The sequence below is a fragment of the Felis catus genome, chromosome A3 (genome assembly GCF_018350175.1).
Source record: "Felis catus isolate Fca126 chromosome A3, F.catus_Fca126_mat1.0, whole genome shotgun sequence".
NCBI classification, from domain to species: domain Eukaryota; kingdom Metazoa; phylum Chordata; class Mammalia; order Carnivora; family Felidae; genus Felis; species Felis catus.
Window position 1 is genome coordinate 66,756,518 of NC_058370.1, and position 25,056 is coordinate 66,781,573.

Consider the following 25,056-nt stretch of genomic DNA (forward strand, 5'->3'; position numbering starts at 1 on the left):
CTCAGCAAGCTAACATGGCAGGAGCTCCTTCCTGACAGCAGAGCTAATAAGAAATTTGCTAATGCAATTTATCACTTTAAAAAGCCATATGTCAGTGAGTATGAGCACTTCTCTGCAGCAGCCAGTCTAATTGTCAGAGCAGAGCAGCAAGCAGCTCTCTGAATGAGGTGAGGATGATGTCTTCACTGAATCCGTGGCGCAATGCAGCAGACGGGGACTGGGAGGAGGGGTGCTGGGCCCCAGGCCCTCAGCCCTTTCTGCTCTCAAAAAGCTGGTCTCTGCAACACTCTTCTAAGGACCTATTAAGAACCAGATGTGCCCTGAGTTCCAGCCCCTGCTGGAAGCTGAACTTACAGCCACTCGGTTTATGCCGCAGCATTAAAATAAAAAAACAGGTCTGTCTGCAGTGACAGCTGATCTAAGTCTCAGCCAGTGAATGTCAACACACCAGACCCCATTCGGGCTCCTGGCAAATTTGCTTTTTCTCTCTCAGACCTCTGCGATGACTCCGTTCGGGACAAGGACCACTAGTCCTGCGTCAGATGCAGAGAAAGAAGATTAGAAATCCACCTCTGGCTCAACAAGATCTCTGTTCCCAGTTTAGACAAAAAGCAACTTGCTTTGCATGCCCAGTGTTTGGCAAAAAGAAACACTGGTTTCCAGAAGGGGGATAAACTGCCGTCATGGGATGTTGTTTCACTCACTCCAAAACATTTGCCCCCAAAGAAAATTCATAGAGAAGCAAGTGAAGCAAGTATCCCTCGTGGGAACAGAGCCCAGGGCTACCAGGAGGGACTGAGTGCCCACATATCTGGATCCCCACTGCTTTCTGGAATAGTCCTCTTAGTTATCACTGGGACTGAAGGGGGATGGGAAGAGTGATGAAGGAAGGCAAGCCACCGACACTCAGAGACACATCACACCCAATTTTAATCAGTTCAACTTTCCTCTACACCAGATGTTGATCCTAATTTTTCCCTGTCCTTTAATTAATTCTTCGAATTTTGGGTGCCAACACTCAAGGAAGACAAAGCACAAGGACCCAGGTAACAGCCAGTGGAAAGAAGCAATGCTATGCCAGAGCTCTGGACAGCTCAGCGTGTGTATACCACCCCTGATAACTGAGAGGAGCCTAGCGTGCATCAGCCAGTGCCTAGAACAGTAGGCTGCCTTCTTGTTTAAAACTTCTCTTCAGGTTGGATGTCCAACTTCGGCTCAGGTCATGATCTCACGGTCCGTGAGTTTGAGCCCCATGTCGGGCTCTGTGCTGACAGCTCAGAGCCTGGAGCCTGCTTCAGATTCTGTGTCTCCATCTCTCTCTGACTCTTTCCTACTTGCACGCACTCTCTCACGCGTGCTCTCAAAAATAAATAAACATTAAAAAAAAAAACCCACTTCTCTTGACCTGATGACCCCCTTACCCTCAGGAGTGACAAGTGAGGCCAGGCACCTGGAACTGGTGCAAATTTCTTTATGAGTCTAACCTGCAGGAGAAGGCTTTTGCAGCAAAGCCCCTCAAGGAGTTGAAGCCACCTGTGTGTGTGCAACCTGGAGGCAATGGGCAGTGGGCGGGTCCCCTAGCTTCCTGTTGTGCCTGATAAGCACCTAGGCAGAGCAGTCCAAGTGGCCTGGGATCTGAGGAACACAACCTTCAAGACTTGGCCAGGGGTTCAGCAGTCAGGGCTACAGGAGCAGAGAGGAACATCCACTGGACCTGCTTGAGCAGAAGAGAGTCCCACGGGCCCTTTTATGTGCTCTTGAAAATGTATTTTAATGTCTGAGCTCGTATCCTCCTGTTTTAGTTTTTTTAAAAAATTTTCCTGGTTCTCCTCCCATGCTTATTTTTCCAAATCAATCTTAATACCATTTTTCCAAGTTTAAAACAAAGATTATCCTGTTGAGATTTGATTGGGCCAACATTGAATTAACAGATTCATTTAGGGAAAAATTTTCACTTTTACAAAATTGAGTCCTTCTGTTCAAGTTAGAATATATTTTTCCATTTAAATAAAGCCCTACTGTTCAAGTACTTTTAAAAATCTCCATATTGGCTCTGAATTACCTTCTTTGAAGGCTCATTTGCCAAAATGTTGTAAACTCTTACTCACTAAGGGAGTAATGTGTTCCCTCTTTCTTGGTAGTGAAGTCAATTATATTCTAAAGTGGACTTCTTAGGTGCCTTAATTTAAACCAAATGGCACTGGGACTAATAGCCACCTTGAGTTTTCTTAGCCTTGTGACCTGCAACCTAGGCTCCAGGTCCTGAAGTCTCCCTCATTCTGGAACCACACCAACACACAGGAAGGCAGTCTCTACCCCAAGACCAACTAAACTACAACTTTTACCCAGTCAGTTGTGAGCGCCTCTGGGTCCCAGGGAAGAGACCCAAGGAAGATAAAGTCCCTGTCTTCAAAACACACACAGTTAGTAGGTTAACTTGAGAGCAGTTGCTAATACAGTCCTGGTTATAGCCCCACTCACACACTTTTCTTAAGTAACCCCTCTGCAGCACCAGCTTCACAGAGGCAATCGGTATAGTCACACACATCCTAGTGCATAGATGGACACTCTGCTTGCTTTAATGCTCTCTTGTCATCATCTTAGAATTCTTAAAACTTTTGAACAAGGGAACCCACTGTTTCCTTGTGCACTGGACCCCACAAGTTACATAGCTGATCCTGTTTCTCCATAACACTCAGAGGCTCAGAGACAGGAGCAGTCCAAGTCACTTTCAGAGTCTACTGACATTCAAGCACAGGCAAATCTGAGTACAACGCTGGGCCCTTTGTCAGTCTCTGTGTCCAGCAGCAGGCATTGCCTCACTTCCATCTGCAAATAGGCCTGGCTGATCAGTTTTTAAGGGGACACATCACAGGAGACTCAGTTCTTCCTTCCTCTTCTCTTCCTCTTAGACTGCCTCCTGGGGTCTGGGCTATAAAGTCCACTTAGAGAATCCTCAGCACAACTTGCTGGCTGTCATCTGGGCTACCTCTGGCATAGACCTGCTCAGTGTTTCCCAACTTCTCCAGACTTCTGCCTTTCTCAAGACCTCCTGGGAGTCCAGGCTAACAGGAGAGAGCACTTCCAGACCATTAGCAGGAGCACATCCAGTCTCCCGGGCCAGAGGAAGTCACCAGAGTAGGAGAAGAGAAGGGCCTGAGTTCCTGGGCCTTAATCCATAAGAGTTACTTAGCCACCAAGCAGTATAGTTAGGGAGGAAGGAGTGGTAGGGCTCCAGACTGGAAAGTTCAGGATCACATGTGCCTTGGAACCTTTGGGATCTCCCCTCCTTCAGTCCCCTCAGCCAGGAGGGTGAAGCCAGCTTTGGCAATAAAGGGATCAGGGCATAGCTGGGAAGGTAAAAGCTCAGGAAATTCCCCATGGACACTCATCTTTTTAGGAAGACTTTCCTCCTGAGGCCTGCCTGCAAGGATGCTGGCAACAAGCGAAGGATTCACTCATAATTTCCCAACTGGAAAGGTAGAAGGAAAATATTTATTTATTTAATGCTATCCATCCATTTACACATTCATCCCTTCATTAACTGAGCACTTTTTGAATGCTTATTTAGGGGATCCACTAGGTTAGGGGTGATGAAGACTGCTGAGAAATGTAAGACATAGTCTGGCCTCCAGGAACTTGGGGGATCCACTAGGTTAAGGGTGATGAAGACTGCTGAGAAATGTAAGACATAGTCTGGCCTCCAGGAACTTGGAATCTAGATGTAGAGTCAAAATTAGCACATGTGAAACAATTGCTGGAATACAATGCAGTTGAGTGGCATATAATATGATCATTGCTAGACTGTAAGTAAGTGCTAAAGTGCAGCTCAGTAAATGTTTCCTGAGGGAATGCTGTGTGCCAGGCTTTAGTAAGTTCTCAGGTACAGAAATGGATGAGACATGTTCCCTACACTGGACATGCTCGGTTCTAGTTAGGGGAAGACATGTCAGTAGACAACTTCAATATGCACAGAGCACTGTGGAAGCACAGAAGGGACCACTGAATCCAATCCAGGTGATACAATGCCCCAGCTGAGTCAGGGCAATCACCCAAAGGAAGGTTGGAAGAATGCTGTAGGCACAAAGAACAGTATAGAAATATCCAATGGTCTGGTATGATTGAAAACTACAAGTAGAGAGTTCTCAGAACTTGGGAGAGCCAGAAAATAAGGCTAGAGAGACAAATAGAAATCAGATCATACAGAGCCTTATTAAAGAAATTGGCCTTGGGGTGCCTGGGTGGCTCAGTCAGTTGAGCATCTGATTTTGGCTCAGGTCATGATCTCATGGTTTGTGGGTTCAAGCCCCACATCTGTGCTGATAGCTCAGAGCCCGGAGCCTGCTTCAGATTCTGTGTCTCCCATTCTCTCTGTTCCTCCCCTGCTCGTACTCTGTCTCTCTCTCAAAAATAAATAAACATTAAAAAAAAATTTTTTTAAAGAAATTGGCCTTGTCTTGGTGGCCACCAAAGGGTTTTTAATAACTAACTCTCATGGCTGGGAGGAAGATGCACTTGAAAGAAACACAATTGCAAGCTGGGAACCCAGTTAGGAAGCAACAATAATCCACATGAAGAGCGATGGGGGCCTGCATCAGGCCAGTGGTACTAGGGATGGAGCAGAGAGGACAGGTCTTACTGTTTTCACAACCTGGAATGCATTTCCCCGTTTAGTTTTTACCCAGTTTGCTCCCTGGATCCTTCAGATCTCAATTTCTCTGAGTCACCTTCCCTACCCCCAGGCTAGTGCATGTCCCCCTACTATACCACAGCATAGCTCTGGGTTGTTCCATTCATTAATCTTCCCAGCTATCATTCTAGATTTATTCCTGAGGTTATTTGATTAACATCCAGGTTATCCAATAAAACTGTGTCTTAGCCCATTCAGGCTGCTATAACAAAAATACCATAGATTGGATGGCTTAAACAACAAATACTTATTTTTCATAGTTCTGGAGTCTGAGAAGTCCAAGATCGAAGTACCAAAAGATTCAGTGTCTGGTGAGGACCTGCTAACTGGTTCATAGGTGGCCAACTTCTGTGTCCTCACATGGTAGCAAAAGAGCCCTCCAGGATCCCTTTTATGAGAGCACTAATTCCATTCGAGAGGGCTACACTCCCAAAGGCCCCATCTCCAAATACATACCACACATTGGGGGTTAGGATTTCAACATATGGATTGGGGTGGGGTGGGGGGAGGACACAAACATTCTGTCCATAATAGACTGTAAGCTCTATAGGGGTGGAGACCATGTCTTGTTCCCTACTGTATCCTCAGCTCTTGCCCAGAGTCTGGCACATAATAGGGGCTTAATAAATATTCTGGAATGAATGGATGACAGATTTGGCTGCTATTTGGAATCTCTATAAAAATTCAGAGAACATCTATGTGGGCTGGAAGAGCTGGTGTAGTCTTTACCGACAAGATATAAACACAGAAAAAGTTAAATAACAACACAAGACAACAACACAAAAGAAGTGATAAGGCAATTGATGTGATACGTGTCAGACAAACTACAAATACTGTATGTTAAAGAAGGGAGAATGTATCAGCTATGAGGTTTTTGTCAGCAATAACAAAAAAATGTCAACTCAAATTGGCATTAACTGCAAGGGAGTTTATTATCTCTCATAGCAGAGGCTCAGAGGAAGGCAGGCTCGTGATGCTTGGTACAGCAGCTCAAGAAGTCCTTTTCCTACTTCTCTGCCCCCTTGAGTAGTGGGTGACAGGATGCCCACAGCAATTCCAGGCATGGAAATATCCTACTGAAGAGGGAGAGACTGTCTCTTTCCAAGGAGCTCCCCTGCGATCTCTCCCATCATCTCACCAGCCAGAACTGGGTCACATGCCCCTTCCTAGGCTGACCACTGGTGAGGGAGTAGCATTTCTGTGACTGGCTTAAACCAACTGCAGTTCCCTCCTGGGCTGGAGATGGGTCACTGTCCACTGAGTGAAAAAGGAGTAAATATCTTATAGAAATCAGGATCTGTTAGACAAGAATAAATGGGAAAATGGAGGTTGGCTAAAAATCAATAGTGTCCACTGCAGCCCACCCCTTTGTATACTTAACATCCACTCACATCATTCATCCATACAAAGCAGTCACTCTGGAAAATCTATCTAGAAAAAGCTTGGTGGTGGTAGTAGGATTTAAGTGAGGTCTCTTTTAAGAGGGTAAGACTTACACATGTGGAGAACAGGCAGTGAGAAATGAGAACATGGAGGTGGAATTAGCCAGGCTTGCTCCCAGAAAATGCCCCTCCAAGAGCTACTGTTTAAGGCCAGGCAATTCTATATAATGCAAGGTGCTAGATTTGAATGGCAAAAAGGCCTCAGTTTACATCTTGACTCTACTACTCAAGTTGTTTAACCTCTTGGAATCTCAGTTTCCTCCTCAGTGAAGTGGGACCGGAGGATCTGCCTTCCTGGTATGTGAGCAGGATCACACCAGACTGTTTGGGACAGAACCTTGCACATAGAAAGTGCCCAACACATGTTTGTCTCCTACCTTTCTTCCTTGGAAAGGAAGCCTGTTCTGGAGAACACTTTGAATTGCCAACACAAACTTCAGTCCTACCGTGAAAGAGAGGCACCAGGCTGTGCTTGGATGCCAAGACTTGAAGCATGAGTGTTTGTTCTCACTTGAGTCGTAGATGAATGTTGGGCCTCTTCTCACCTTCTTTATTTCTAGCCCGTGGCCCCCTTTGACATAAACTTTGACTACAGCAATCCAGGCGAGATACAGAGGGCCTCATCTAGAGCCATAGATGCAGAGATGGAATGAAAGATCCATCTAAATACCTCTGCTACCTAAGGACCTAACTGCCCAAGGAGGTTAGGGCTGGATTTTAAGATTATTGAGGTTCATGGGATTCAGGACCCATGAGACAACAGGAAAATGTTGTAGACATTCTTATCAGAGAAATGCACATATGTACAAAGAGTATTGCATACAATTTCCAGGGGTTCTGCAGCACTCTGAAGCATCTTCTTAGAGAAACCCCAGAATGAGAAGCCCTGAATTAGAGGGTTTCTTTGGGATGGTAAAGGACTGGTTTTTGCAGGCAAGTGGGAAAAGAGCTGGCTTTGCACCAGTGTAAAACCACGTAGTGACCTGCAGCTTTAGGATCTGGATGCCTGCTGCTGGCCCCTTTGTTCCCAGCGCCACACTTAGCCCCTGGCCTTGGCACAGTTTCGGGGACAGACTGTTGTGCATGTGCAGATGCTTACAGAGGGCTTTGGGTGATGCTGATGCTGACTTGAGAGAAACCAGCTGAACATGTTTAGGATGACAGGCTCTTTGTCCTGAAAGAGAGGATTACCTCCCTCCCTAAGGGACAGCGACAAAAAGACTGAGATGCAGATGCAAAGAGAAAGATGAGATGGAGATTTAAAACAATCAGGAAAGCTGCTCCAGGAACTTCAGCCAGTGGTGGAGGTGGGGGAGGGGCTGCTAATCTGAGAGGTCGGGAAGGAGCAGGGCAGGGGGGGCGGGGGGGCGGATTTAAGGCAGCAATCTTGAAAAAGTGTGTAGCACTTACATAAGATTGAGAAAACGTCAATTGTCCAGATCAAAGAATGGGGGAGGAGTGCTTTCCAGAGTTTATGGGAAGGCTGAGGCCGTCCCAGCCTCCTGTCCATTGGCGCTGCCTCTGCGGCCACAGCTCCGAAGCCCAGCAGTCTGCAGAGGCCCAAGGACGCTCACTGCCCTGCCCAGAGTGTTAGCTGATGCGAAGAGGAGGATAGCAGCAGTGGCTCCTTAATGGAGCTCCCCAGGAGCCCAGCTCCATTGGCTGCCTGCATTATTAATGCATTATGTCATCTTCCCTTGCACTTGCTCTCAGCTGCTGAAATTTTATAGAGCAGTATTATTAATTGAAGCAATTAGTGCTGGGGATATCAGCACAGCCACGTCAGGGGGCAGGAGATGTGCAAGGCAAGGATCTCTCCCTCTCTCTCTGTGCCCTGCTTTCCCTCTCTCCCACCCTCTTCCCTGTGTTTCCCCACCCCCACTATTCTCATTGCTATTGTGCCCCCCCCCCACTTCTGTGCCTTTCTCTTCCAGTTCTGTCTCAAAATCCACCTTCCCACCCCCAAAACTCCTGAATACCCACTACCCTTCCCAGGCAGAAATCATTCACAGTCTCCAACACTCTCCCAGATGGACACACGAAGTGTCACTGTGGCTGACTCCTACGTGGAGTTGCTGGCCTAAATTAGGACAGAAGACCATCCCTCACAGTTCTTATTCAGAGTCCCTGGCAAGGGCAAAGGGTGGCAGGTAGAAACAGGAGGGGTTCACTGCCTGTCAGACCCATTCATTCATTCATTCATTCATCCTCTGGTGCTGTGGGAAATCAATAGGAGATAACAGCTCAGCCCTCTGGGGCTGGCATTGTAGCCAGAGAGACCACACTGCCCCTGAAACAATTCAAGCAAAACAGGGTACAGCAGAGGGTCCTAAAGAAGAGATCCCCCGGGGATTGCCCAGTTCCTCAGAGCAGACCCTGTGGCCCAGGTGGTGGGAAGAAGGGCCAAGGGAAGCCAAAGAGCCCTGAGGGATGAGAGAAGTGAAGTACTAGCAGACTGCAGGAGACTGGGAGGAAAAGCTCCAGCCAGGAGGAAGGAAAGAAGGTACAAGCTGGGCAGGTAGAGAACAGAGGGCCCAGGAGGGACTGGATGGCTCCCCAGCCCATGAGATGGATGCTCTCAGCCCAGTCCAGCTGAGGCTGAGACCTAGAAACAACTGGAAAACCTGGCTAGAAGCCAGGACAGCAGGACACTATGGCCCTCACCTCAGATCCTTTCATCAGGAATCAGAACCGACACCTGAGAGGGCACAGGCTCAGGTTCCCTATAAAATAAACAGACACCAGGATGGAAACATTCACCCTGCCCCTCCCCACACTCTCTGCTCCCCACCCCCCACCCAGTTATACTACCAGCTACAACAGGGCTTCCCAGTAGACATTCTGCAACCATAAGATGTTCTATTCTGTGCTGTCCAGCATGGCAGCCATAAGCCACATGCAGTTAGTAAGCACTTGAAATGTGGCTCTATGTGGAAGGCCTTGAGTGCCAGGTAAAGAAGGTAGGACTTTGTCCTATGTGTGGTAGAAAATTATGGGAGGTGTCTGAGCAAAGGGATGTTTGATAAGAGCAGGGAGGCTTTATAGTTTTATTTGCTTATTGGTTTGGTTGCTACCATTGACTGATCACGGCCTTCTGGGTGATGGGCCCTGGTCTAAGCTCATGCACAATCTCATTTAATTCTCATGTACAGCCCTATGAGCTTGATGTTTTACAGATGGAGAAACTAAAGCTCAGTGTTGGTGGGTGTCATGCAGTTAGTGAGTGGCAGAGGAATTTAAACCCATGTCTGTCTTACTCCAAAGCCTTGAAACATGAAATGCTGGCTTTAAGAAAATTCAGCTACTAGGGCACCTGGGTGGCTCCATCGATTAAGCATCTGACTCTTGGTTTTGGTTCAGGTCATGATCTCTGGGTTCATGGGATTGAACTGACAGCACAGAGCTTGCTTGGGATTCTCTCTCTCCCCCCAACCCCTCTCTGCCCTTCCCCTGCCTGCACACTCTTGCGCTCTCTCTCTCTCTCTCTCTCTCTTTCTCAAAATAAATAAATACAAACTGTAAAAATTAAAAAAAAAAAAAGAAAAGTTAAAAAAAAAGAAGGAAAAAAATTGAGCTACTAGCAGATGTAAAAAAGGATTGGAATAGGAGAAGAGTTTGTGGAATCTCCTATACTGGTCTCCAGAAACTGTGCTGGCACTCAGAGAGGCTAAGTAAATCCTTGCTCATTTAAATTGAATTGAGTGAAGGTTCTGGAAAGTCCTTAATCCCAGCCATGCTGCCAGAAACTAAGTCTGGTATGGGCCTCTAAGAAACCTGTTTTCACCAGGGAGCCTGGGAATCCAAAGCTCTTACAAGCTTGCACAAAGTTTACTGTCCATTAGAGCTACTAACATGCCAAGCTGCTTGGCAGGACTATTTCCAGGGGCGATGGCCAGGCATAGGACTGCTGGAAGGGGACAGGTGTGAAGCTTTGCTTTGTGAAGCTGGCATTTCTGCTGGCTCTATACTAGGGCCCTGCCTGTCCCCAAGTTCTCCCCAGGGGTATCTGAGCTAACCTCCCCAGCTGGGAAGAAGGACCTGGACCGGGGGACTGTAGGGCCCAAAGACAAGGTCAAACCCAGAGATACAGAGTTCAAGGAAGGAGGATCAAGAGGCTCTGATTTATGGAAAACCACTTTAAGTAGAATTTGTCTTCATACCCTGCTGTGCCAGATTTGTCCCACTGTCCTCTCCCAACCTACCCTCAATCAGAACTTTACTTTCTCATACTCCCCACATTCTCTTAGAAAACTTTCGGAAAAACTCATGGATCCTGAAATATTAGCACTTTAAATTCAATTCCTTATAGTCTTCTGTCCCCCTTCTAGGAAAACTACATTCTATGGTGGAATTCCAGGCCCTCCAGGTCTGAGCTAAGAGCAAACATGTCCGTGGGCAAGGCCATCCTGGCTGATATCAAAGCAATTCGGAGTCCATGAGAGAACAGCTCCAACAAGGCATATCAAGTGAGGCGAGGTAAGTCCTTTGGTTTGCAAGGGTTTCCTGAGCACCTCCTGTGCCCCATCATACACCAGGAGCTGAGAAGCAAACAGAGCAGTGAAAGAGGCAGCCTAAGAGTACCAGCAACAGGTGAAGGGACTCTGGACTTGGTGACAGAATACCTACCTGAGTTTGAATTCGAGTTCCACCACTGAACTGTGTGATCTTAGGCAAGTTATTGGTTTCTCTGAGCCTCCCTCCCTTCTAGCTTTCTTTGATTTGGAAACAGAGTTGAGTGGTTAAAAGCGTAAGCTGTGGCAACAGACAGACGTAGGTTTGAATCCTGGTTTTGTCACCCATTTTTGCTGGGCCTTGAAGAAATTCCTCAGTCTCTCTGTGCCTCAGTTTTCTCAGCCAGCAAATGGGGATGGCATGGTGGTTGTAAGAATCCAATATGATAATACATGCGCAGCACTTAGTACACGGCCTCAGACAAAATCTCAATATGTAAATTATTATTATATTAATCACTTTTTTCCTCAGGCTTAGATGTGAGACAAGGAGGGAGAGGAAATGCTGAGGAACTGGAGGATAGGTATCAGAAAGGAAGCCAGATCAGTGGGAGGATGAGGCCAAACAGTGATGGCTGGGCTCAGGAGCCAGGGAACATATTTAGAGTCATTGTGCAGTTGTGCACAAAAGCTGCACAAAGATGGCCAGTGGGAGCCAAAATCCCACCTAAACCCCACTCCCTGGACAAATTTTACCTGTGTTGGCAGCATCATGCACAGGGCTGGGCACACAACAGGATAAGGCCTATCCTAAGGGGTTAGGGCAGGTCAGCCTCTGGGAAAGGCAGAGGTGGAAGAAGGAAGAAATTCCTGCAGCTCAAGGACTCTGGCGGCAGCAGCGGGTGTTCTAGGGACCTTGCCTAGGAAGGCAGGGCAGAACTTAGTCCCCAGAGCAATGCAGGGCTGGTAGGAAGCCAAGGCAGGCACTCAGGTGAGGGGCAGCCCCAGACTCTGTGATCAGCTGGTACAGAGCAAAGGGCCCTAATAATGGGACCGGCTGCAAGGTCAGGCTGGGCTCAGGCACAAAGGTGACTCTATCCTGGGTCACAGAGAATGAGCAATTGGGGCCTGAACTCACTGGTGATGAGGATGAAATGGTCAACTACTGATGCTGGAGGGGGCAGGCTGTGGGGGCAGGGAGCTGGCAGATCTTTATGAACTTTTTTCCAAATCCTTTGGCAGTCTACATGCTCCACGCAAGGCTGTGTAGCAGCATTCACTTCTCCCAGGAAGGGTGGCTCCCAAATGGAATGATGTTAAGAACAAGGAGATGCTCCTCTGCCCAGAAATATTGCCGTCATGGTTCTCTGTGCTCCTATTACTGTGTAATTTCTTTGGATGAAGTCAAAGGTCACAAGCTCAGATGCTACAGGAGCCAGGCAGTGGCATAACTGGAAGGAGGAGGCCAGAGATAATGACAGGGAGCAATAAGGACTGGTAGGGCCTGCAGCAAACCAGCGAACAAAGGCTTCTTTTAAAGAGGGCGATAACACTTAACCAGTTCTTAGTAGGAATGTGCGGCCAGTACTTTTCAGTTCTTCCATTTTCTAAAATAAGCCAGAAATCTAAATTTTTATGTAAAATCTTCTTTTTTTTTTCTTACAAAACTCTTGAGGTTACCATGATGTTGACCAAAACCAAAAACATCTGCGGGTCACACGTGGCCTCTGGCTTGGGAATTCCTCTCTCCAAGATTCCCTGGAGGTGTAGCCCCCTCTGAGAGAGGCCTCACATTCGGTCACCACCACCTCCAGGAGAGAGTGCTACTCCAATACACTCTTTCTTTCTTGTCCCTGGATTCTCCTTCTTCCTTGTCCCACAGGCTCTGGGCATCTGAAGATGGGAAAATGAGAGGGAACAGAGAAAGCAAAGGAGTAATACTGAGGACAAACCTTGCTGACTTCATTATTTTGTCCCCCAGGACATGCTGGGTCTACACCAGTCACAATCCGTAGACATAAGCTCTAAGAGATGGGAAGACGACTCTGAGGTCAAGCAGGTCCATGGCTTTGTTTCATGTGCTGTGGGCTGGTCACAGCCCAGAGGGTACATGGCTTCCCTCTATGAACCACCTCTTTTTTTTCCCCTCCCTTCTAAAACAGTTCTTCTGGCCTCTGTCACTCTGTGGTCATTTTTATAAGACTCATCTTACTGTGTGGGTTTTACTAGGAAGCTACTGCTTCTCACAGCTCAACTCTGAACCTTTCAGTTGTGGTTTCTACCCTGGGCAAGTGGACTCTGTAGAAACAATTAATATATCCCTCCACCCTCCCACACTGGGGGAGCACAATACCTCAGGGCAAGAGGGAGGGGTCTAGGTATAAAGCCTGACTTCAAAATAATAAACAAATCATAAGCAGTATTACCTTGCTGAGAAATTTAAGGCTCAGAGGGCCTGAAGTCCCCTGTCAGAGACCATGGAGGCAGTAAAGGAAGTGGGACTCACACGCAGGGTTTTGGACCCCACCCCGCCATGCCCTGATCTTTCAATTAGGGAAAGGGTTTGAGGTCAGACTGCAGGCCCTGGGCTAGAAGCTCTCTGGAGAATGCTCAAGAAGTGTAAAAGTAAGGCCTTTCCATCTGGCTGTTGAGAAGAGATACACATGGAACACCACAGAAGAGAACAAGAGAGTGTCCGATGTTCCTTCCCTCATTGCACAGGCACTGATTGGGCTCCTATTGGGTGGTCTACACACAAACTGCCTGCAAGGGCCTATAACTCACTGGGGAGAAAAGACTTTGCCTCTACCTTGTTAGAGCTGTAAGAGGTTTTTTGGATCATCTAATTATGGATAATCTGGAGTTTTCAATCCCTCTTTCTCTCTCTGTGCAGCATTTCAGAACCCAGGTCCATTAATCATATCAAAGTGGGTTCTCCGGTTGGAGAGGATAGAAGAAATCCTGAAGTTCCTATCCACTTGGCTCCCCTCCATCCCCTGCTTCTATGTAGCAAAGCAGTCTCTGAGGAACCCTCCTAGGGAAAACAGTTCAAAAAATCTAATCTGGTCTAACTAGTCTGGACCACTAATCTGGTACAACCCCTGAAAAATCCCAGTTTTAGAAATGGAGATTCCACGAGGTTAAAGTACTTGCCCAAGGCCATATAACCTGCACCTCCTGATTGCAGGCAGGTCTCTTTCCTCAGCCATAATCAAACAGTAGTATAAACATGCAGTCAACCAGAGAAAGGGAAAGTAAGCGGTAGGAAAGACCGAGGGGGCAGACAGAGTTCAGTGTGGGGTTGCTCAGGGAGGCAGGAAACTTGAGTGGGAGCCCTGATAGGTGGCTGAGAGAGGCAGAGGCGGTCATTCAGAAACAGGGCATGGGTCAAGCAGGTGTTAAATTCCAGAATCCAGTAGATAAGCAGTGCCGATGGAAAACTGGGATGGGACTAAGATCAGGTTCCATGTAGACAGAAGGCCTAGGGAGCAGTCTTGGGCTGGTGGTAGTTGGAAGGTTGAATTCTTTTCCTTCCAGTTCACCCAGATGCATCTGCTGATAGACCCCAAGTGTGCTCAACTCTGGAAGAACTAAGTTTCCAGGCAGGCAGGCAGTGGAAGTGGTATATTAAGTAAGGCTTAGAACAGCAGCTGGCTTGCATTAAAAATGAATCAAGGTGATGTTTGAATGAAAACAAGAATGGAGTGCTGGGGAAGAAGCATTCTGAAGGCTGCGAGTGCCAGCAGCTAGGGCAGGGCAAGGTTCCTCCACGAGGGCCACGTCAACACCCCAGATGTAAGCCGGGCTTCCAGTGTCTATTCAAATGAGACAAGAAAGGTGGAGCTGACTTTGGAGAATGGCCCTTCCAGGTGCTTCTGGGAACCTTCGTTCTCTTACCCATAAAATGGGCATAACAGTCTCAACTCTACCTCTATCCTGGGGCTGCTGTAAGGAGCAAATGAAATAAAGTTGAGAATCATTGAAGGCTTTTACTGAGGCTGGGCGCAGCTAAACTCCTTCAGAGGTGGCAAAATGTGTGACTTGGCCCTGGAGTAAAACCAGGAGAAATGGAGGCTGGAGATGCTGCTTGGCTGAAGACATTTGAATTAAAGATTCCAAAGCCTCATACTGGCCAAATGAAATGCATTGGCCTGACACCCTTATGCCTAGCTTGCACTCCCTGAACTAAAGTTTTGGCAAAGAAATGCTTAAGGTCTGAGCCTCCCAGAGGATGTATATTCCCAAGGAGATCTCAAGAACCACCCTGACCATTATGATAGCCACTAACCACATGTGGCATTTAACTGTAGATCTAAATTGGGGTGCCTGGGTGGCTCAGTCAGTTAGGCATCCAACTTCAGCTCAGGACATGATCTCATGGTTCATGAGTTCAGGCCCTGCGTGGGGCTCTGTGCTGACAGCTCAGAGCCTGGAACCTGCTTCAGATTCTGTGTTCCCCTCTCTCTCTGCCCCTCCCCACTCATGCTCTCTCTCTGCCTCTCAAAAATAAAGAAAACTAATTAAAAAAAATTTAATAAATAAATAAAATAAAATAAAATGAAATAATTAGTTCTTCAGTTATACTAGCCAAATTTCAAGTGCTCAATAGCCACATGTGCCTAGGGGCTACCAAATTGGACAGCACAAATATAGGAAATTTTCATTGTCATAGCAAGTTCTGTGGGTCAGCACTGATCTAGACCTATAATGATGGAATGATAGGTATTGGGGTGGAGGGTTTCTTCCCTGAGGCTTCTCAGTACAATACACCATGTATGGGTTTCTTTCTTTGCCTGAGTTCAAGGTTAACCCTGGATCTCTTCACCACTTTTGCCACTTCCTTTAACCACCAGGCTTTGATAACTAACTCCTAAGAGTGAAGTCACCATGCTTATTGCCCATCTGCTTAGGACCAAAGGTCTAATGGGAGAGGGCAAAGGGCTCTCCTGAGGTTACCATATCTTCCACTATATTAGTGACTAAGAGCAGGAATTTCTGAACCAGAGGGGAGAGGGCAAGCATGATAGAACTGAGGGAACATTCTGGGGTATTTAGGACCAAATGGTACCTCTCAAACAGCATAGTAGAGTTGGCCACCTGCTTCTATCAGGGAGGCAGCATGGCAAAGTCATTAAAAACACATGCTTCTCAGGTTGGAATCCCAGCTCTTCCACTTATTAGCGGTATAACCTTGGCTCCACATAATCTCTCTGAGTCTTAGTTTCTACATAGGTAAGATGGGAATGGTACTTACTCAGAGGGCATTATAAGGATTAGAGGAGTTAACAGATGGAAGGTGCTTAGAACAGTGTCTGGCATGGAATATGTGTTAGCTAGGAGTGGGAGAAGGAGTAGTGGTAGTGATGGTAGTAGTAATCATAGTCATAGTCACAGTATTTGATTATAAGTGTCAAGGCCTTGGTCAAGGTTGTGAATAAGGCAAGTTCACCATACACACCAACCTTACTACATACTGTGCACCTGCTCTTCCCCAACCTCCCCACACACCGCCTAGATTTTCTCCATTGTGGTGACTGTTGAGCACTTGTTTCTTCAGTTTTAAGAGCCACTGCTAGGCCTTATCACCAAGGTCTTGTCTTGCCTTTGCCGCCCCATAGAGACCCCTCAGTCTTTCCAACACTGCATCTCCAGCATGGTGAATACTGCTCAGGCCAGGCAGTGGGATGCCCACCAGGCCCCAGAGCTCCCTCGGGCAAGCGACAGGCTCATTCTTATGCTGAGTGCACAAGGATTGGCCCTGAAGCTCCCCCCTGACCCAAGACCAGTGCATCCAAAAACTGGCACCCCAAAGGGAGAACATCTGGAGCCAAAGGGAAGTTGAGTCAATCACATTCCCTCTCCAGAATTTGAGTAAGTAAGACCCAAAGAATGGGCAACTGGTTAGCAACAGAGGCTGAAGTTGAAAGGTGAGGGAACCAGAGAAGTCTATGATGGTCAAGTGAGAGCTGAAGAAAAGAGGCAACACAAGTTCAGTGTGTAATGAGAGGGCTGCACTGAGCCAGATGTCCTGGGACTCAGCTGGGAAATGAAGATCTCTGGCTCAGGGAGTAGAGCAGCACCTTTTACCCTGCACTCCACTTGCCCTTCCTTGGAGCTTTTCTGGAAATGCTTCTTCTGTCCTCACTAGAAGCATGGAAGGGACTTGAAGTAAGTATAAACACCTTTATGATGAGCTTGAATCTCAATGTGGGTTGAAAATATTAGCGTAAACACAGCACAGAACAATGCTCAGCTGCCCAGCATCTCCTTCTTGATGGGCATATGAGTGTCTAGTCCAGAGCAGACCAGGTGATCTGGCCGGCAGAAGGACGACCCATTTCTCCTCCTTGCTCCACGGTATTACTCCGACAAAGAGAACTGTCTTCCTAGATAATGAGGCCACACTTCCATCAGGAGTCTGCCAATGTGATTTGGTGAACTAATAGAGCAGCTCTCACCAAAATAAACTCTGGACTAAAAACAGGAGAGCCAACCCAAGCGTCAAAGCTAACTCCTTAAGCAAGTCTGTTTACCTCTCTGGGCCTCAGGTAACTTGTCTGAAGAAAAGGAGGCTAGAATTTAGAGTAGATCATCTCTTGGGCTCCTTGTACTTTTCTCCTTATACTCATTGATCCCAGGAACCCTCCCTTAAGACACATCATCTTTAGCCTGTCAGCCTGTGGCCTTTCTAGCAAGCTAGTCTTCTAGTAAACAAACCACAGAAATCCTTCCCTTTCTTATTTTTCTCCCCTTTCCTTCCTCTGACATAACTAGCATCTGTATTGGGGTCGGGGGCTCCTCTTCTGGGGTGTGGAGTAAGAATAGTTAACTAGCAGAAGCAGTGACAGGGCCCAGTACCATGCAGGGAGGGCTGGCATCAAAGGATTTGCTGTGTTCTTGGTTGTTATTTTTGACACCCCACTTATATGGAAGCTGGGTGAGGCAGCCTGGCACATCAAATGTACCTCTGTGAAATCTGAAAAAGGAATATTTAAAACACACACACACACACACACACACGCACACACACACATACACATACACACACACATAACAACCACTTCCTTGTAAGCCAACACCTCTCCTTGTGAAAAGGAGCCTGGCCCTGTTTTAGGGGGTGGGGGTGGGGAAAGGGGAGAGCATTAGGCCCTACCTACCTGGGCCCTGAGGCACTGTGAATGCAGAGGCCATTTTCATCCAGCCTTCAGAAGTTTCCTTTTGTGGCATCACAGTGTTAAAAATATTCCTCCCTGAAGGTGCAACCGCGGCAGAGCAGATGTCCCTGACTGAGCACTTGGGAAGGAGCTATTAAAAGGAACATAATTAGGTTGTCATCCTGGGGCCTCCGAGCCAGCCTTCTGAACGCCATCTTTGTTGAAAGTTTTCCAGACGTCAAATATTTGCAGAACCCGATTTACCAAAAAGGCTGTTAATACCCAGTAGGACCAGGCTGCGTGCAGCAAAGGCAAAATGACACTGTGGGTCAAGGTTGGCATCAGGCCCTAAGACTCCTTTTTCTGTGTCCTTTCCCCATTTGGGGACCTAGCCTAGCTCCCTAACTTCCTCTCCCCTCCTGCATACACCACGTCCCATCACAATTTGCTCTTAGGAAAGACTCTATTAGTCATTTACCCCTTAGCATGAATGTAAGTAAGCCACCAAGTACCTCTCTCCTCTCCAGGAATGTGTGATTCATGCCTGAGCTCTATACACTGTAAGGAACAAAGGCTTTGTCTCCTTTTGTAAAAGGGATATCAGGCACTGGAGTGCAGGTCCAGGAGGGCTGTCCTAGTGACCCTGAAATTGCACCTACTCCTCTAAGTATAGAGCTAGCCCATCCTGCCCTGGAGACATCTGCTGTAATCATTCTGTTCCTGCTTGTTAGATCCTACAGCCTCATCTGTCCTGCCATCTCTTTGTCATTCATCTATCTATGCATCCAGCATCTGCTGAGAACCTGTGGAAGAATCATGCTGAGTGGGAAAGAGGGTGGAGAGTATCCGTGGCCACCATCTTTGTTGCCATAGAGGGAGACAACATAGATGGAGGACACTCACCATATAATGACAATAAATGTAAACAAAGGAGAAGGAAGTACATGGTGCTGTGAGGATGTATCAGAGAGGAAACGGACCTGCTAGGGAAGTCAAGGCAAGGAAGATGGCCCAGATGAATTGAAGTGATGACTGAGCTGAGATCTGGGGGCAGTGTGTGTGTGTGTGTGTGTGTGTGTGTGTGTGTGTGTGTGTATGTAGGGGGATATGTGCTCTGTGATGAGCTCCTTCAGTTGCAACAGCTTGTGCAAAGGCCCTGGCTGAGCCTGAGAGGAAATAACATGATTTTCGTGTGATCTTTCTCCTACTGGACTTTAGGTTACATCAAGGATTAAGGTTACAAAATAAAAAGGTAGGGTGAAGGAAGGAGAATCTGAAACTGATTTCTGAAACCCTCTATAGAAGATGGACTTCTTATAGGTTGTTGAGACGTGCCTCTACAAACAAATAAATCAGGCCAGGCTTTCTTTGGTGTCAAAGAGAGCTGGACCTGGCCTCCTCTTCCTGGAGGATCTCCCTGATATTCTGGCCTGCTTTTTACCTTTTAGAAATATATCATGATGGGGCATCTAGGTGGCTCAATCAGTTAAGTGTCTGGCTTTGGCTCAGGTCATGATCTTGTGGCTTGTGGATTCAAGCCCCGAATCAGGTTCTGCACTGACTGTTTGGATCCTGCTTGGGATTCTCTCTCCCTCTCTCTTGCTGTCCCTACCCCAACCCCCCAAAATAAATAAACTTAAAAAAAATAAATATATCATGGTTATTTCCCCAGGTCAGGAAATATATTTTGTAGTAAAATTGTTCATGGCTACCTAACATTCCAGAGTAGAGAAAGCCACAGTTTCACTCAATGAGTCCCCTGTTGTTGGACTTATTGCCAATGTGTTGCAATCCTGAGTAGCTCTTCCATGAATGAAGAAGCTTGTATATCATCTTTGCCCACTCTTTTGACTTTTGCTTAGGCTAAGTTTTGCTGCACATTAATAAATTTGAGAACCAGCTTTACTAAACACAAGTTTTCTTACCTACTTATCCTGTACACCCAATCAACTCATAGTGCTTTTCTTACTCTGCACAGGAATCCTGCTGGATCCTCATGCATCAACTCAGTGAGTTTGGAAGAAGGGATGGGAGGAGTCTCAGCAGAAAAGAACCAAAGTGGGCTAGGTGCTAGGTGGGCTGGGGTGGGGGGAGGGTGCTCCATCACCATTTACCTCTTTCTCCATATGTTCTTCTCTATCATAATGGACCAATCTGTCTGTGCTGGTGGAGGGCTCTGCCCTAATGCCGTCATGCTCAGCACTCTATTTCACCCATGTAGATAGAGCCTGAGGGTGGGAGGGGCTACAACCTCCATCAGTGAGCTCTCTGCAGGTACTTTCTGAGGAAAGCTCACAGCCACCACCACCCGTCTTCCCCCCTCACCAAAGATATAAGTCTGTCTGGAACGCTAAAAGAGAAAATTCCTAAAGGAGAGCATGCTAGGAACAGGAGACAAATCTGTGATTAAGCTTTTGTTACAGATGTATTGTGTAAATCATCTAATTTTTCTAGGCCTCTGTTTCTCCATCCATCCCATGGAAATAATCCTCTTTTATCCCTATTTGACCAAGATGATGCAAAGATGAAGTAAGTAAATATATCTACTTAAAATGAGCTAATCAACATGAAACTGAATGGAAATATACAGGTAGAAAAGAAGAAACCAAAATTCAGTAAGCCATAGCAAGTAAGTGGGCTTTGTGTTTTGTTCACTCTTTTATTGTTAGTGCCTAGAACTGTGCCTGGCACTCAGCAAATATTTATAAAACGAATGAATAAACACCTAAGCACTTACTCTGTCCTAAACACCATGCTAAGTATTTCATAAGTATTATTCCACTTAACCCTCAAAAATAGCTCTTTACCAATAGGGTATAAAACACTACCATTCAGCAGATATGAAAACTGAAGCTCAGACTTCAGTTTTCTGGAAGTTACTTGGAAGTTAAGTAACTTCCAAGCATCATTCAGCTAGCACTGGGCAGGATTTACACTTGAATGTAAGTTCTTCTGATGCCATTCCCCTAGCTCTCCCCACCCCTGTTATATGTTTCAGGGGAGAAGTTACTGTGATGTGTTGCTATGCATTAAATGAGCTACTCTTTATTAAAAGCTACAGCACCTGGCATGCAGTTAGTGTTCTACGAATGTGATCTATTATTACAGTACTCTTATTTATTAGTTCATTTTTTTTTATAAAACCACGTTGTAAACACCTTAAGGGCAGGGGCCATTCTCTACAAGGCCAGGCAAAGTAGTTGCCTGAAATACCAATTAACTAAATAACATTATTTTATGGTGACCATAAAGTGGAAGCAGAGGTGCTTCCTATAAGGCAGGGCTTGGTGCTTTGGGGACAAAACTAGTCTGACCTTGACTTTAATGGGAAGCAAGAGTAGGCCACGATTCTCCAGTGACTTGGAATCCTGGTGGTCAACAGGGAAACGGGTAGAGCCAGACACCAAGGAAAAGGCAACAACTAACACAGAGAACTCCTGAAGCCTGGGATCTGACCCACGGCTGACAGCAAGCTACCATTCTAACAGCCTCTGGCCCCGCCCCCAAAGCCTACGATCTGATAGGCTCAGCATAGCAGGAGTGGGCGGAGCCTTGGAGAGAATCTGGCCCAATCCCCTTACTCCACACTTGCGGCCTGGGACTAGTGGAGGCGACTTGACTCAGGAACAGATGTCAGTTACTGGAAAACTTCCCTCCCCTGCTCCGCCCAAAGGCAATGCAGGAAAAGGATTTAGCATTTAAGTCTCTGGCTTTGCCCTTTACTAGCGCTGAGCCTCAGTTCCTTCATCTATAAAATGGAATAAGAGTTCCTTTTCCATAGGTTGTAGCAATTAAACAAAATATGACATGGAAAAGTAGGTAACACAGGTACCTAACACATGGCCAGTGCTCCAAAAAATCAGTTACCTCTAAATAGCAATCTGCCTGAGGGCAGGAACTGTATCTGAATCACAGCTTGCCAGGGTGCTCTGGCACATTCAATTGTTAGTATAATACTTGTTGAATGGCTGGAATCCCTCCATTCATGCTTCACCTCTTCTGTTAAGCCTAGCCTGGTTTTAGGCCTCTCTCAAATATTTCTAAAACCAGTAGCACCCTATTTCTTTCCCCCCTCTTCCAGAAAGGCCTGGGGACAACATGAAGGCCTGGGTACCTGGGGAGAAAAACTGGCTGCTTTCATAACGCAAACAAATTCATGGTGTTACTAGTCCCTCCCTGGCTGTTGCACCTTCATTTTGGACCTTCTTGCTCCCCGATACTAGAGCAGCAGGCTTTGGCCCACTGTGGACTATATGAGGGATGTTAAAGATAACATCAGACTGCCAGGATCTTGGAGGTGCTGAGTTGCCCTTAGGGGTGGAGTGATGTATTCTGGTTAGAATTAGGGAATGAATAATTTAAAGGAGTGGTTAGAATCGGGGCATTAAGATTAGAGTTTGGAGTTAGGATTCAGTAATTAGTTACCATTAAATTTCTGAGTGAGACCTGGGGAGTTGTTAGTGGCCAGATATAATGGGGGCCACCACTTTGATCTGAAATTTAAAATGTCCTGTTCCAGAGACCTGCCTCCTTCATTGTGGAGAGCCAGAGATTCATATCCTCTGATTGTCTCCTCTATAGCCCTGGGTGTACCTATAGATGGAGCGTGTTAAGCATCCACACATACCGGGTGTAAAGTGTAGCATATAGGGTCCCAAAGATGTCTAGGTCAAAGCCCCCTACAATAAAGCTGAGGAGACCAGATGTGAACGACCTGCTGTAGGCTCAGCCCTGCTGTAGCTCAGTGACTTTGGGAAAACCTTAACTTTCCTAGCCTCAGCTTTTTCATCTGGCAAATGGACCTAACCTCAGAGGGCTCTTTGGAAAACCTTGAATGATCACAGAAGGAAAGGACTTGGAAATGAACATGGTCTGGTAGAGTAAGCTGTCCCAAAGTGAACTATAAGGCAAAGTCTGGGCACCTTACCTTCAGGAAGTGTTGACGGTCTTCCTCCCCTCCATGAAAATCTAGGACTTCCCAAAACCATTTCCAGTGGGGATTTATGCTTCTGAACAGGAACTGACAAAGAAGCAACTCACACCAAATGCTCCCTACCACACACACACACACACACACACACAGAGCCAACCCTTATGGGGTTGCAGTATGACCAATCCTATGAGTCACCTGGATAAAGTAAGGACTCAACAAATATTTATCAAATGAATGAATGAATGAATGAATGAGGGAATGGATGAGTGAGTGACTCCATAAATGGGCAGACACTCCCTTAGAGAATGAGACTGCTTCCTAATCCAGGATGCTGAATGCTACCAAAGAAAGTCATGTGGGACTTTCCTAGCGAGTGCTCCATTTCCGAGCCACACCCTCTACTTTTCCTCAAGCCCCATTTTGTCTTCTTTTATCCCCAACGTCATCATGGAGGACTGTGTCCTAGACTCCTTTGGGAGCATATATGCTAGACTCTATACCGGGTATGTAGTAGATGCCCAATAAATGTGTGATAAACTGAAGAAGGAGCTACAAAGATAAATAAGACTTGGACCCTGACTTTCAAATGTTTACAGTGCAGTGGGAGAGAAAACATAGGTAGGTAAGCATACATGATAAAGCATCATAGGTAACTGGTACCAATCAAGTGCCAGGGAGTGTATGCTATAGGAGGTCAGAGCTGAGAAAACCTACTCTGGAGTGAAAAAGTCAGGGAATGCTTCCTGAAGAAAAGGAATGGAATCTGAAGCTGGACCTTGACAGAAGAGAAGGATTTGGAGGCAAGGGAGCAGGTGTTGCTGATAGGGGGAAAAGGAGGTGGGGGCTCCACCAGAGGAAGGCCAATTCAAGTTATATTCAGATTTGTGTAGATTTAGTGTAGCTGAAGAGCAGGTTCAAGCAGAAGAGTGTGCCACGTATGTACGTAGGTTGGGGCAAGACTGTACAGAGATCTGAAAGCTAGGGGAAGGGATTGGGATCAGACAGCTAGGGAAAGCTTTTGAGCAGTGGCAGGCAGCGAAAGGAAAGCTGGGAGGTGGGAAGATGGTGGTGGGGAGAGACAGGCAAGGACAAAGGTGAGTGTGGCAACCTCTACTGGGAGGTATTGTGCCAGCATGGGGCTGGCCAGAGCCAGGTCTCAGACCACTTCCCATTTCTTTCATTCCATTCCATGCATTCATTCAGCCAATCACTATCGATGTCCCCTGTCACCTGCCAGGCCCTGCAGGAGCGAACATTGCAGATGCCTTCCTTCCTTTCCCGGGGTCCTGCGCTCTAGGCCCTCACGCAAGAGCCAGGGAGCCAAGGGCCAGTGCCTAGGGTGAAATAGCTCTGACCTCTCACCTGCAGCTTCTTTCTACAAAACCGCTCACGGTCCGGGTCCCAAGCCCGAGTTCTCCCGACCACGCCCCTCCCCGACCACAGCCCTCCCCCACCGGCCACACCTGGAAAGGAAGGAACTGCGGGAGGAGAGGGATGGCCTGTGGAGGGTGTGGCGCGTCCGGGACTGCCTGTAGACCAGGGACTAGGTTGACCGGAAAATGGGCTGCGGCCGGATAAGGGGGCAGATGATAGCTGCGGGGTGGCCTGGGAAGGTGCTTCCTGACGGTGCCCACACTCGCTCGGAGGCCGAGCCAGCGATTCGGCGGTGGGGCGCGGAGGCGGCCGGGTGGGAGGAGGGTGCTCCAGGGCCGGGGAGCCTGGGCTCCGGGCAGACGGAGCAGTTCCTCTGCGCCCTCTGCCGTACGCCGACCTCCACTGCTCTGGGCGCCGCGATTCCGCCCGGAGGCGGGCACGCCCTTGAACCCTGCTGGCAGTTTGGGCCTCTCTCTCTACCCGTCCCGAGTGTCCGCGTTCCTCTCTGGGAGAAGGGAGGTGGGAATAAATGCTTTTTGTGTGTGTGTGTGTGTGATAAAAATAGAGGCGCTACCGGAAATCCCTTCGCGAGCGCCTTCCCTGATGCCTGAAATTCCACCATTAGAGAGCATGGAGGGGTAGAGGGGGCACCTCTTCAACCTTCATTGGATATTTTAGCAGTGAGGATATTTCACATGTGCCTGGGAAGGGGCCTGGAAGGAGTAGGTGGTCAAAGTCTCATTCCTTCTCTCAGACAAGCTTTTATTGGAGCTCCTTTGCCGCGGCCTCCTGAAGGTGATTGGGAGCCAACAGTCATACTGCAGGCCTGCTGGAGTTGTGAAAGGCTTTGCCTTTTATTAATTCCTGAATTGTGCCTTCCTCCTCCAAGTCACAAAGTCAGCCGGTACTGGTTGGGTGAGCCTTACAGGCAAGATTAGTATCTCTCAGTTTAGCAGGCCAGGGTCTCTGTTTGTTTCTCATGAGTTTTGCCTGGTTTCTCCAAGTTCATTCA

At 47.3% G+C, this 25,056-nt stretch overlaps 1 protein-coding gene across 1 annotated transcript in view; it reads right to left on the reverse strand.

The window, feature by feature from the left end:
- Nucleotides 1-11,070: 11,070 nt before the first annotated feature.
- LOC109498520 overlaps nucleotides 11,071-25,056 on the reverse strand; it is a 43,586-nt gene continuing 29,600 nt past the window's right edge. The window contains exons 3-5 of the mRNA XM_023252183.1: nucleotides 24,134-24,495; nucleotides 17,741-17,888; nucleotides 11,071-12,476 (exon numbers count right to left, since the gene is read on the reverse strand). Coding sequence (XP_023107951.1) covers nucleotides 12,382-12,476; nucleotides 17,741-17,888; nucleotides 24,134-24,495 — 605 coding nt within the window. The 3' untranslated portion in view covers nucleotides 11,071-12,381. The remainder of the gene's footprint in view (nucleotides 12,477-17,740; nucleotides 17,889-24,133; nucleotides 24,496-25,056) is intronic.